The 14,338-nt window shown below is 43.6% G+C and overlaps 1 protein-coding gene across 13 annotated transcripts in view; it reads left to right on the top strand.

Moving 5' to 3' along the window:
• Window positions 1–14,338, top strand: part of SNCAIP (synuclein alpha interacting protein) — a 182,151-nt gene that overhangs the window by 67,509 nt on the left and 100,304 nt on the right. For 12 of the 13 annotated variants that reach the window (XR_010412963.1, XM_064595815.1, XM_064595822.1 and 9 more), the window contains exon 2: window positions 13,599–13,702. Coding sequence is in view for 12 of the 13 variants with exons in the window: in XM_064595815.1 (XP_064451885.1) it covers window positions 13,646–13,702 (57 nt within the window). In the remaining variant the exon portion in view is untranslated. Of the gene's footprint in view, window positions 1–7,151; window positions 7,359–13,598; window positions 13,703–14,338 lie in introns of those variants that run through there. The other variant, XM_064595818.1, reaches the window with a different exon arrangement.

Below are 14,338 nucleotides of genomic sequence, written 5' to 3' on the forward strand. Positions count from 1 at the left end.
TGCTCTGTTACTCTCCCAACATTCTGAGGACAGAAATCTTTTCCTAGTCTTCCGTGCTGGGGGGTGGGGAGGTGGGAGGGTCCACTTAATCACTTCCAACTGTCAGAACGTTTCTTTAACCAGTAGTTGGGAAATCTGGTCATGGACATAATGCCCATGTTTCTAAAAGTGTCCTCCTCCTGCCACCCCTTCCCGTCTCCTTTATCTCCTCCCCTCTTCCCTCCCTTCCTTCCTTATTACCTTCCCTACTATAATTGAGAATATTTCCTAACATATCCTTCATAAGTCAGCAATGCCATGAGATCTTCAGAATAGATAATAGTATACCTGCTTTGTAAAGACTGGTAGAGGTACTAGAAAACTGCCATACTTCATGAAGCTGCCTTGTTACCGTCACTGGTCATTGGTCGTTTTGTTATTTGCAAATCCTCACTATTATTGAGATACCCCACTTCTTTGATTTTTTTTTTTTTTCCACAAGTGGAGATAGTAATTTCAGCCACTGGCCACCTTTCCTTTGCGGTCCCAAGTTTAACATCATTCTCGCCCCTACGGTTGTTGAAAACTATACCACGTGGCATCTAGGAAATTGCATTACGGTGGCTATAAATAGATTTCCAAGAATTTTTTTTTTTAAAGATTTTATTTATTTATTTGACAGAGAGAGGCAGTGAGAGAGGGAACACAAGCAGGGGGAGTGGGAGAGGGAGAAGCAGGCTTCCCGCGGAGCAGGGAGCCCAATGTGGGGCTCGATCCCAGGACCCTGAGATTATGACCTGAGCCGAAGGCAGATGCTTAATGACTGAGCCACCCAGGCGCCCTGATTTCCGAGAATTTTTAATTAAGTGAGGACACCTAGAACTTTTTCATCGTAGTTAAGTCCCCAGAGATGATAAAACAGACTCCTCTTGGGAAGCTGTTCTGTTTCAGCCACCCATCATCGCTGGAGCCAGCAAGATGCTGTTATAGACCACCTCACAACTGTTAGGATGATAACAGTTGATGTTCTACCACCAACCAGTTTTGTCAACCTCGTGGATTAAGAAACCCAGCTCTCCCTGCCAAGACGTTTTCCAAACACCTAATGACTGAACTGAAGAGAAGACATCTGCGATAACCAGTTGGTCATTGACCATGAAGCTGTCTGCCGGCGTGCTCGAGATCATCGCTTGCACCACCCTAATCCTCGTGAGCGTGGCTGGAAATGTGTGTTTATTTTATTCCACAAGGAAATGTATCGCTGGGCCTTTACAGACATCCTTTCTCCTGATTTTCAGCCTTGTATTTGTCCACCTCCTGAAAAACTTGGTGGTGAACGTCATGAAAATTGTTTATTCTTCTGGTTTTGTGTTGGATTCCGCGGGCTGCAAAGTCGTGCACTTCACGGCCTCCCTGACCACCTCGCTGGCCATCTGGTTCATGTTACACTTTGCCTTGCTCTACCACCGGAAGCTTTACCTCACTGTCCACCCCTTGAGTGAGGCTCCCAACCCGGATCATCCGAAGCGTCCTTGGAGGGTGGTGTGTGCCCTTGGGGTTGCTGGGGTGGTGGCGTACCTCCCCATTTTACTCTGTGCTAGAAAATCAGAACACCGCAGTGCCAGAAATGATACAGACCCCTCGTTTCCTCACGGATTTATGTGGATTGCCTCATTGACTTTGGAAACAGGCAGGTAGAGTTTTACTATGGGAAAATATTTTTAGTTCTGATTGATATTCTTCCTTTAGCCACCTTAGTCTTTGTCTGTTTCTGGATGTCTGTTCTCCTTTTGGAAAGAAAGAAAATGACATATGGCGACATCTGGATGGGAGATGATGATTCAGAAGTTGAAATCCTTAGAGGGGCCAAGTTCAGCATTTTATTAATGTGGCTGATCACTCCACTTTGGATTTCTCACTTTATCTTAGTCTATTTCTTAAAAGACTTGGCAGCCTGTGTCTTTTTTCCAGCCGTTCTCACAGCACTGTCTTCGGGCTTCTCGGCTCTGAGTCCTTTCCTGCTCATGTTGGTGAATTACAGAATGAAGTTCGTATCCTTCTGTGGTGCCAGAGAGGAAAAACCCACCCCTCAGCCTGCAAAGGTTATTCTTTATCCCTACGCTTAATGGCAAAGACCTCGGTTTCTTTTTTTAATTAAGTTTTTACTTTAATTCCAGTATAGTAACATACAGCGTTCTATTAGTTTCAGGTGTACTATATCGTGATCCGACAGGTCCATACATCACCTGGTGCTCAGCACAATAAGTGCACTCCTTAATCCCCATCATCTATTTCACCCATCACCTCCCCCTGCCACCCCGCTCCCCTCTGGTAACCATCGGTTTGGAGAACTTGCTTTTAATCTCTGGGAAACGGGCCCTGGCCCGGGAAGGTGCAGCTGAGGGTTCCCTAGCTCTCATCACTAGACAGTTTTTGCAAGGGGGCTCGAAGATCCCCTCCTCTCTGAAAACAGAGCACTGGGGGAAATGGCAAGAAGATAACGTGAAGTGGCGCCTGGGTGGCTCAGTCGTTAAGCATCTGCCTTTGGCTCAGGTCATGATCCTGGGGTCCTGGGATCGAGCCCTGCATCGGGCTCCCTGCTCGGCAGGAAGCCTGCTTCTCCCTCTCCCACTGCCCCTGCTTGTGTTCCCTCTCTCGCTGTGTCTCTCTCTGTCAAATAAATAAATAAAATCTTAAAAAAAAAAAAAGATAACATGAACACTAAGTTATTAAAAGCTGCAGGAAAACAGGTCATCACGACATTTGTCATTGGGGACAGTACCGAGATTTTGAATGTAGAAATTCCAAAGTGACTGAACAAGGGTCACAGTCTGGAAATAAACTCCACGTAACAAATAATATATTAAGTATTTACTCTTTGCCAGGTGTTGTATTCGAAAACAGCGTATTGTTGAAACTGAGGGTAATAACTTCCTAGCTGAATTGCTAACAGTACTTGACGCCAATCTTGTGTTTTCATCTTATGTTTTTTCTTAACATGCTTTGCCCCACATTGAAAATCATTCGTTAAGTATGCAGTGTTCAGTTTTGCACTGTTAGTCATAGTACCTCAGCTAAGCGGGAAGCAGATTGCGTTCATTTTCCTTTCTCTAAGTGTCTTTAGTAAACTAGGGATAGATGAAAGCATTGGATCAAAGAATTAGTGCTTGCTTAATCATGCTCTGTGTGTATGCATAGATGTGCGAATATTTGGTTACTGAGCTATGCTTGTTTAATTACCTACATATCAAACTATACTCTTCTTCAGAAAAAGGAGTCGTTTATGTTATAGAGAGTTTATTTCCCCTTTTGGTTATTAAGTCAGTACATTTTAATTGGAGGAATTGATGAAATCTCCATAGGTAATCTGATTTCTGGATTTGGATTCAATAAAAATAAGCACATTATAATAATTATAACCATAATTAGAAATACATGGCCAGTGGGGTGCCTGGTTCGTTCAGTTGGTTAAGTGTCTGCCTTCGGCTCAGATCGTGATCCCAGGGTCCTGGGATAGAGCCCCACCTTGGGCTCCCTGCTCAGCAGGAGGTCTGCTTCTCCCTCTCCCTCTACCCCTCCTTCCTGCTTAACTTCTCTCTCTCTCTCAAATAAATAAATAAAATCTTAAAAAAAAAAAATACATGGCCAGGATTTTATTTTTCACAGTTAAGCCAGTATAGCTATTTGGACTGCTTCAGGTTCAGTGAGTAATTATTTTAAATATCTTATAATGCGCACATGTTGTATAAGTGTTGGATTTTAAGCTAATTCTCATTAGATTCTTATATTTTTTCTTTCATTTTCCTTCTTTATTAGTAGACATGGGACTTATTATACTGTAGTCCTAGTGACTGGATATCCCTGTATTGAGATTCTTGCTCTAAAAAGGCTGCATCTAAAATTATAAACCTGGATCTCATTAACAGGAGAAACTTAGAACATCTTTGTTGCCATGAAGTGCTATGGAGAAAAGAAATTTTAAAGTAACCAAGGCCTAAATTTTGTAGGGTTTTGTAGGCGGGCGTCTGTCCCTTATATAGCACCGGGAATTAAAACAGACACACACACACAGAGAGACTTAAGGCCTTCTCGTTTTCTGGGTGGTCTTCATGGGAAACGCTTAGTGGAGTCCACAGAGGCAGTTTAATCAGAAGGGCACTAGGCATGGATCCTGTATAATGAAGTTAACATCTGTGGACACGGAGGATGTGGGGAAGAGGTCACCATCTTTTAATTAAGTGCAGATGTAGCCAGGGCTGGGATGAGCTATTGATCTTAGGTAGCAGCTCTCAAATGTGGTTCTGGGACCAGCAGATTCAGCATCACCTGGGAACTTGTGAGAAACGTAAATTCCCAGGCCTCTACCCAGGCCTATTGAATCAGAAACTCTTGGGGTTGGACCCAGCGATCTGCTTTAATAAGCTTTCTGGGGGATTCTCATGTGGGCTGAACTTTGAGAACACTGGTCTAAGGCTGCTTGGGAGTTTAATCTTTACAAATGCTGAGAAGTAGGAGAACACAGCCAAGATGGCCAACTCTTGATGGAGTCTTGAATGCTCTCCGTACATATTGCTGTTATGTCTACTTCTGTCTAAAAAGGAATCGAGATTGTCATCTGTGTTCCATACATTCTCAATAATAATTGCCAAGCAAATCCACTGTAGAAATCAAACAATCTTTGCAAAATCGGGAGTAAAGCATGACCACTTCAGGTGCGCCAAAAATTTGGAACTTGGATTTGGATAGTTTCCTGTACATAACGGAGTAACGGATCCAGTTCCAAAATTATTCCATAGTTCCTTTCCAGAAGCCAGTGCAAGATGTGACTGGCTAAGGTCCAGGCTCAACTTCCCAGTGCTAGAAATGTTTCCTTTTTCTTCCCAGATATTTTCTTTTTGTTTGGGCCTCATTAGATCATAGTTTTGTCCTTGTAGAATTGATAAGTTTTCATCTACAACAGAGAGTACATCATATTCTTACTGAATGAACAACATCCCAGTTCTCTTTTAAAAATTATTTTCTCTTTAACTCTGTTGCTCTCTCTCAACCTCCATATTTCCTTCACATTCCTTGTGGGATCAGATAAGACAGGATTAGGAAGGTTCGACAGAGATTGTCATGGCAACACTGAGGAGAGGGGTCCGGATGGGTCAAGACTGTCCTGGTTCAGTTTTAGGCATGTTCCCACTGCCATCTCAGACCACACAGAATCTTTGCGTTAGGAGGCCATCTCTTCCTCCTTGCAAATGCAGGAGTCCCATCTTTTGCCCTCGAAGGATCCCTCCAAACCTCTAGATGAGCAATTTCTTGCTGGCATGGTTGTGATCTCATAAAGCAACCTGTTTCATTTAAGCCCACTCCAGTTGCCATTAGTAGGAAGTCTGCTGAGATTGGTGTACCCGAAACTTCCTCTAAGATCGACCCTTGGAGTCAAATCTTGCCTTTATGTGGTGGCTCTTTATGGTCATAGAGGGAGAGGAGATTCTCTTCTCTACATTAGATGTTTCCTTAGCTGTGCCACATGAGACAGCTTTCCAAACACCAACTGTCCTGACTTCCTTACTCTTCCTTGGTACATAACAGTTTGCCCCTGACCTTCATAAGAAGTGACATCCAGAACCAAACACAGTATACTATTTTTGTGTTTAGGGGCATGTCTCTATTTTTTTCTATTATACATTCTTTTGTCTTGTGAAGCTCCTGTAAGTATGGATTCTTTCCTTCCTCTTTCCAAAAAGAATTTTGAATAATAAATTTATTTTTTTTATTTTTAAATATTTTATTTATTTATTTGACAATGAGAGACACAGTGAGAGAGGGAACACAGCGGGGGGGAGTGGGAGAGGGAGAAGCAGGCTTCCCACTGAGCAGGGAGCCTGATGCGGGGCTCGATCCCAGGATTCTGGGACCATGACCTGAGCCGAAGGCAGACGCTTAACGACTGAGCCACCCAGGGGCCCAATAAATTTATCTTAAATCTCTCTTTCTCTCTCTCTCTCTCTCTCTCTCTCTCACACACACACACACACACACACACACACACACACAAATTTAAAAGTACCTCTTCCTCTAGGCTTAACTATTAAGGTCTTTTCAAGCTCTAAAGTCCTAGTATGAGTTGGTTCATGGTCAGCATTTAGATTTTAGAAGAAAAAAGAATGCAAGAATTTTAAACTATAAGCAAGAGCTCAAAACTACCAAAAGACCAACCTTTGTAGGGGTTTGTCAGAGCAATTTTGATCTCCAGAATGAGGTTTCCAGCCCAGGGCTGTCTTACTTGCCTTTTTAATAAAACATAGGAAAGATTGTCATCAACATTTTCTTTGAAGATGAAGTCAAAGTATTATAAACCAACTGGCTATGGAACATGATGTTTTATGGAACAATTCAGGGACCTCTCTGGGTAAGAGATGTTAAGGTGCACAAAGATCCATATACTTTTCTCTCATGATGATGATCATGCCTACCGTTTTTTCTATTGGGACTCTGCTGGAGAGGGGAAAGAGCAGTTTGCTTGGCATTACAGTTTGTAAGAACCCAAAGCGATACAATTAAGGACCAGGGATGTCTATGGAATTCTGACCCAGATGGCTCAAAGATATGCCCATGTTTCAGAGCAATCTGAAGGGCAAACCGGTAGAGTCCCAGAATTAGTGGGAAGTGGCTTGTCTGAGCTGCTTATCTCCTACTTAGTTGTACTTAATTTGGGCCAAAACATTCCTGTGTTTTCCCATCTGTGAAATAGAAAGGAAATGACTGCAAATCGTGATACACACACTCTCCCTCCTCACAGAGTTGTAATAAAGTCAGATAAAAAAATTAAGTGACTTGAAAAAATCAAATGGCAAAGCATTACTCTGACCCCTGCAGTTTGGGCAAGCTGGAGTAAGGGATAAAAGCAAACTTAACATCAAAAGCCCTGGCTATGTGTCTCTGGGGCAATTGCAGAACCTCTCTGAGCCTCAATTTCCTTATCTCCACCAAAGAAATTTTGAAGAAATTATGAAGACTTTCAGAGCCTTTGTGGAACATAAATGGGAGACTGTATGTAGAAACACCTAGACCCTGGGTATAAAGTTTGTTCCAGATCAGGCACCAGACCCAGACCCCAGTACAGAGCTTTGCTTCACCACTGTTTCTGTGGGCAGTCACACAGGAAGAACCACACCCCCTCCCTGGGAGCTGGAGCAGGGTCAATATGTTGTCTCTTGTTTGATAGCAAACATTTACTTGTATTTTCTCCAAACAAGCTGAAACTGTGATATTCCAAGAAAATGTGCTGTGTTTACACTCTGGCTTTGGAAATAATCCCCTGACCACCCCAGCTTACCACCTTGGCCTTCACCCTTCAAGACTCCTTCTTTGGAGCAAAAACAGTGGTAGGTATGAAATCAATGTTATCCATCTTTCTGGAAGTTCTGCTTGAGCATTCTCAGCCTTTGCCCATGCTGTCACCACTGCCTGGGACACCTCCCCCAGCCCTCCAGCTCCCCTCACCACTCACACCCTTGTCCCTCAGTGTTCAGCTTAGACCTCACCCCGTCCCAGGAAGATTGTCTCATCTCCAAGTTCTAGGTTGGGTGTCTCAGGCTCCTGTGGGTTCATTTCTCTTAGCAAGGACCACATTTTATTGTAATGGCTTGTTTTCTTATCTCTGTCCCTTTGTACTCTATGTCCCATGCCTGTGTGGAGAATGTACACGCGAGGATAGTCCATACATGAAGAAGGGGATGAAATCTCCAGAGGTCGTGCTTTCCCCCTTACCCCTCGTGTGTACTTCTTGGCTCTCCTTCAGTTACCTCTTTCCAGTAGAAATGTCTTGTCTCTATCACTTTTCTGCTTCAGGACTAGGCATTTAGTGACTGCCGTGCTTCTGGCCCCTGTTGAATCAAAGAGTAAAAGAAACCGAATCCAACATTTGGAATGAGCTGCTTCCTTGCCAGCCAAGCTACTGAGCCAACTAGGGACGACATTTCATATATTTCACTTTTTTCCACCCATGCCTTCCAGTACTTAGTTGGTGATTTTTTTTTTTTTTTTTTGGAGCTCTTGTTATATTAAAGGCAGTAATCCAGTATCTATGTGCAAGCTTGCAAACTGAAAATGTATCCCAGTACAGATTTGGCTCTTTGTGTGTGTGTGTGTGTGTGTGCACGCGCGTGTGCATGTGCGTGCATGAGCATGCACACAGGGGTATAGGATGCTATGTTTTCCCAAGTACTGGTGAATTAAAGAGCAAAGAAAGAAGCTGTAATGCAAATCAGTTGAGGTTACCTCATCACCGAAAGTACTCTGCTCATTTATTTTGACAAGCCCAACTTAGGTTTAATTACCAGGCCTTCGTAGGCAACTGGTAAATGGAGCAATAGTGACTTTGGCAGGAAAGGAGAGATGTGTGTAACATGAGCCTTCAGAGTGAGTCCATGCTGACTCCTTGTAAAAGGGAGTGAGGCAATTCGTTTTGAGAAAAATTTCAGTAGAGCAATTTAGGTAATGTGTGACTGTAGTCACAAATCCATGAGCCTTTTATGAGCCAAGCATGCCAGAATGTGTACATTAAGTGAGTGGAGCTTCTCACAGAAATTTTGTTGGCCATTTCAAGCTTTTTCCACTTGATGATGCCATTAGCCAACAGATTTTTGGAAGTCTTCATTTGGAATGACCTTTAGAGTCAATTTTTAAGTTGCAACAAAAACATCAGAAATATCACCTGAAGATCAGCATAATACTAGAGTGGGGGAAGGCTATTTTTTTTAAATTGCTTGCTTCCTTTTTATTATCCAGCTGGACTCTTCGTTATTTTGAGCTCTTTCCCCAGACTGAATTTTCCCTCGAAGGAAGCAGTTGCGCAATCACTGAGGTCCCTTATGAGAAGGTGACATGGTGTTGATAGACCCATTAGGGCCATGAGCCCCTTCTGTACACTTTAATAGGCACTGGAGGGACTTCTGTTTTTGGCAGTTTATCAAAACTCCACGAGAGTAGGAAAAAATCCTACAGACTTTGTGTACAGTTGGTGCTCATTATGTTGTCCTTTATCTCCTCTAGTTGAGCATGCGCTCAGAGCTTGGATGGAGTTCTCCCAATACCTCAGGCACACCAAAAGACGGGGAGACTATGTCACCAACAGCTTCTAGACAGCATATAGGTCCCAGCCACCTAGCCCTGTGTCCCCACACTCTAATATTTTCCTTCCTATAAATTTTCCTACTGAAATTGGTAGCACTTAACCACTAGAAAATATTTTCTTTACCTTTCTCTACTTTCCCACTAGCTTCCATCTTCATCTCTCCCCACCCTTAAAAAAAAATTAAACACAGAACATACCTGCCTAAGTGAATAACAAATGAAAAGTTGCTAACCTCCATGAAGAAAAAGGAAAAGCTCAGCTGAGCTCGAAATGAAATGATTTCAGTTAGTCAACAGTATCTAAGGTAGACAGATCTTGTAAGAGGTATATTGGGGTGAAGGGGGACAGTAATACAAAAGAAAGTCCTTGGGACCTCAGAGAACCTGGGACAAGTGACTGTAGCTTGTAGGGTCAGGGCTGATGGGGACGGGGTACAGTAAAAATTTATAAATGATTGGGTTTTGAGATCTCAAAGGGGCCCAAGGCCAACTATGAAACCTAGCAATAAAAATCTCATATAAAGGTATTTTTCACCGACATGTGAACCCGCTCTTGTCAGCCCTGTGTAAGGTTAGCCCTCTTGCGTCCAAGCTGCTAGTCTGGCCAGATGGCGGGTAGCCTTGGTTTTCTTCTGGGCTTGCACTTGACACAGCTTGTGCCCTTCCCTCTGGTTGCAACAGCAAAGTGGCACCACATCAATCTACAGCAGCAAACACAACAAAGCAAGAACCTTCCTTCCTCCAGTTGTACAGTGAAGGAAACCTAATCCCCACCTTGCGACATTTGATGATGTGTGTGAAGGTTTTCTTTTTCTAGTCCTAGGAGAGAAAATGGAGGCTTTGTGAAAGTACAAATTATAACAAGCTGGTAATTTATGTGTAAGAAATTTTTTTGTTGCTGTTGCGGCATGAGAATTTAAAACAATCTTAGAATACAAATTTGATCTTGGAATACAAATGAAGTAAACAGTGTTTGGCAGGAGGCACCTGTACCAAAAAGGGGGTGGGGGGGTGATGGGACTTATTGTTTAATGCTGAATTCCTTTAATGGATCAAACACTCGCATGCGCCCAGGGCCAGGCAGGGCTTCTCAGGGAGGGGAGCCGAAGAAGGGGAGCTGGTGAACTGGGGAGCACGTGCCTGTCCATGAGGCAGCTTAGCTCCAGCCAATTGTTGTCATGGGGAATGTGGATCTGTGTTGGCCAGAGCCTCAGATATTTTAAAAGCAATGCCAGAAATCCAGAATTTTATGTGAAATCACCCAAGGTCTACAAATTGGCAACTCACTCCGGTTTTTATAAAACACTGCTAGGGCCAGACACAACACATCTGTGGGCCGGACTCTGCTCTTGGGCCTCCGGTGTGTGCCCTCTGTAGCTGTGTATTCCCTTAGAGCGTGTGGTCAGGAAAGAGGACCCGCTGGTTTCCATTGTGGGCTGGCGTGGGGGGCTGCAGGATGGTGCCACTGGAGCAGGCCGAGAAAACCACCGGCAGCCTGGCTCAGTTTCCTTATCATGTTGGATGATTTTCAGCCGCTGCTCCCAGCTGACCTCATCCCTTCCCCCATTCCTCGGGAGGGAGTGCCCACCCATGCCAGGTGCCCCATGCAAGCGCAGATGCGGAGGCAATGTAATGACCCCTGGGACAGCTGTGGTCTCACTCTCTACTGAAAAGGAGCAATGAATATCGGGAATGTGGCCGGGTTAGTGAACCATGGGGATTTCTGCACTTTATAACTGAGGAGGTAACACTTCTAAAGTGGCACCTTGAAAGAGGGAAGCCCTGAAACCAGACAAGAGGAATTGGGTGGTAGAGAGAATGAGGCATCTTAAGGAGATGGACACATGTGGAAGCCCATTAGGAGGAGAGGAGGGTCCTGGACTCCTTGGGCCCCTTCATCTGAGGCTGGACCACCCAGCCCACTGAGATAAATATGGGCAGTGGCCCAGCTCTTCCCATCATGAGCTGTAACTGTTGTAACTTTTGTGTTCTGGCCTATGGAATAAAGAATCTCACTACCATCTCCAAGTCTAACCATGAAGATCATCTGCTTCAATGTCATGCTTTATATTATCCACTAGCTATGTCCCGTTAGAATAGCTGAACTAGAGTGGATATTGCTGAATGTATTATCAGAACACCTCAAACAGGGGCTCGATGAGTACTTGTGAATTTGCTTCATTAAGACGTGTCCATGTGTATTTTATATTTAGTCTGTATGTCCTTATATTTAAAGATGCGCTCGATCCCGTCTTGAAACATGTTTTCCTGATTCATCTCTTCAAGAATCCATGCTTCTGGTGATATTGTTTTTGTCTGCACCCCATCCTGACACCCACTATCATCTTGTGTTCACCAAGACCACGGGAATAGAGCCTGTAGGTGAACAATTCAACCTGGAGTACAGATGTAGTGAAAAGAAACTAGATTTGAAGAAAGTCTGTCAGCTGACGAGCTAGAATCCAAATAGTCTGGATTGTCTCAGAATCCACCAGAATGGAAGAGAAAGTCATTTTGTGTAATTTGCAAGTATGAGTGTGCATTATTTTCCTCTGAAAATCTTTGTGAGGATTAGAGGAAAAGTGACATATTTTTGTACCAAGCAATTTGCTTAAGAACCTCTTTTTAGATTTCTGTAAATAATAAAATTTCTAGATATATTTATATAGAGAGAAAATATATAACAAATACAATAATAGATATATAAATATATAACATATATCAATATTTATTATTATTTATTGGCATGATTAATATAATTATTGTATAATTATTAATATTACGGTAATAATTAATTTTATATGTAATATGTAACCTTGATATATAATATTATATATATATAACAAATAACAAATTGATTTTCTCTTCATTTTAAACCTTAATGTGATTTCAGAAGAAATCACTTTTTTTTTTTTTTTTTTTAGAGAGGGAGAGAGGGGAGGAAGGGGCAGAAAAAGAATCTTAAGCAGTCTCCAAGCCCAGTGTGGAGTCCGACACAGAGCTTGATCTCACAACCCTGAGATCATGACCTGAGCCAAAATCAGGAGTCAGACACTCAGCTGACTGAGCCACTCAGGCGCCCCCAGAAGAACTTTTAATATTTATTCTAAATGGATAATCTCATTTGAACATGGTAGTAGCCTCCCAATCCTTTCTTGGATCAACCCTGTATGCCCTATAATTAAAAATATATAAAAATGGTATATGCATGTGGGATGAGAAGAAGAAACACTGGAAATTAAATCAACTGATGGTTTTGAGGTATGTGTGGCAAGTGATTTTTTTCCCCATTTATTGTAATTAAGCAATTTGTGTAGCTTAAAAAAAGAAACGATCTCAAAATGGGAAAGCAATGCCTCTAGAGTAAGAGTTTCCTTTTCAAAAAGAGTCATTTTTACACTCTTGAGCTTATATTACTTAAACCCCTTTTCCTCATTAATTATACCCATTTTCATCAGCCTAGACTTATTTTCACTTCTCAATAACGTATTCCTTAGTCTCCTTCTTTCTTGGCCTCATCAAGATACCCCCTTGATTAGAGAACTGAAAGAGGAGAGAATACATTATTTCGGAGGCTCAAGTCTGAATACATAGGACAGTTTCTATAATAAGAAAGCCAAGTTCCAGGAAAGGGCATCTTGTTTGCTCTCGGAGTCGGCTCTGCGGGAGACACTATGCGCTCAGGCACTGCCCGGAGATCTATATTTCTGTTCTTGACATCTGTAGGTACCACTGCCGCCGCCGATGGTGATGATGATAAGTGATGGGAAAGCGAACTGGGAGGTGATGTATCTTCCTTGACAGATTTAAAGGATTGCCACGGGCAGCCCCGAGGCAAGTGCTGACTGAGGACATTCTGGCGCCTGCGTCAGGTCACTGTGGCACCGTCAGGCAAAGCTGTGAGAAGCCCGAGCCAGACGGAAACCCTGTGGTTTACAGCTATGCCTGGATCCTGTTTTGGGGGGAGGGTGAACTGGACATTGTCCTCCAACGTCTGAAGTAGCCATTACTGTTGGTTAGTTGGTCTCTGTCTTGTAGTTGGGTTATTTCCACGGGGGGCCAGGATTTACTGCTCCAAGCGTGGCTTCCAGGGATACGCCTGCCGGAAACAGTGGAATATGGTGAATACCCTAAGATTTTGAGGCTTGCTCCCCATCCCCAAAGCCCTGCTTTCCCCCAGGGTGTGGTAAGTGCAAGGTGTGGGCTGGGTCAGTCCTAATATTAGTCCCTGGGGAAGCGGCTGACCTGAGTTACTGTCCTGGCAAAAAAACAAGCAAACAGATGAAGCAAAGCAAAGGAATTTGGGTGCTCCCTGGGGAGCCTGAGGAGCTGCAAAGCCAGGCTGGGCCATCAAAGAGCGAACATGTGCTCCAAGGTAGCACTAGCACCCAATTACCCTGCTTGTTTTTGTTTGTTTAAATATAGATGGGAGTTTGGGTTATAAAACAGCTAACCCTTTTGCTTTTCTTTTTTGCCTCTGTCTTTTCCAGGGCTTTTATAAGTATTTGACTTTACTCAAAATGTGCAAAGAGGAATAATGGAAGCGCCCGAATACCTTGATTTGGATGAGATTGACTTCAGTGATGATATATCCGTAAGTAGCCCTTCTTGCAAGCAATACTTCAGGGGATTCTGCCTTCGCCTCCATGGGCCGCTTTATTGTAATCTGTATATCCTAAACCCTCCCAGTCGCATTGAGCAGTTGACAGCAGAAATCCCATGTGGCAGACAAAGTGGGGTTTCGGGGTCTCCTGGACCAAGAAGTGAATCTCACTTGATGGTGTGTGTGGTGGGGGAGGGGTTTGGCCTCGCTGAGCCTCCCCTTCTTAATCTGTTTCCTTGTTGTCAAAATCATTCACTGAGTGAATGTATAAAGTGCCTGTGTATAGCACACGATTAACCCTATCAGGGATAATTCCCTTTATGTGACGGGCTTCGCCACAGCCAGCATTCTCTGGCGTTCACAAGGACACGGATGGCCAAGTTATTAACTGATGAACAATAAGAGGAATCCTCCCAGTCCCTGTGGGGTCAAAGCACAGGTTGGATGCTCTGGGGGAATACTGAGAACGAGTCATGCGTTGATAAGGACTGGACCAGCTGCCCTCTGAGGGCCCTACTTAATCCTGTAAAGCTGTGGGCTGATGAGCAGCTTCGTTCCCACAACAGCCGCCGACTTCCTGCTGCCTCCCGCTTCCCTCACGGTGGCTCTGATGGGTCATCCGTACGT

The sequence above is a fragment of the Mirounga angustirostris genome, unplaced genomic scaffold, assembly GCF_029215605.1.
Source record: "Mirounga angustirostris isolate CCGP_5_RB_7025 unplaced genomic scaffold, mMirAng1.0.hap1 SCAF_7, whole genome shotgun sequence".
Classification (NCBI taxonomy): domain Eukaryota; kingdom Metazoa; phylum Chordata; class Mammalia; order Carnivora; family Phocidae; genus Mirounga; species Mirounga angustirostris.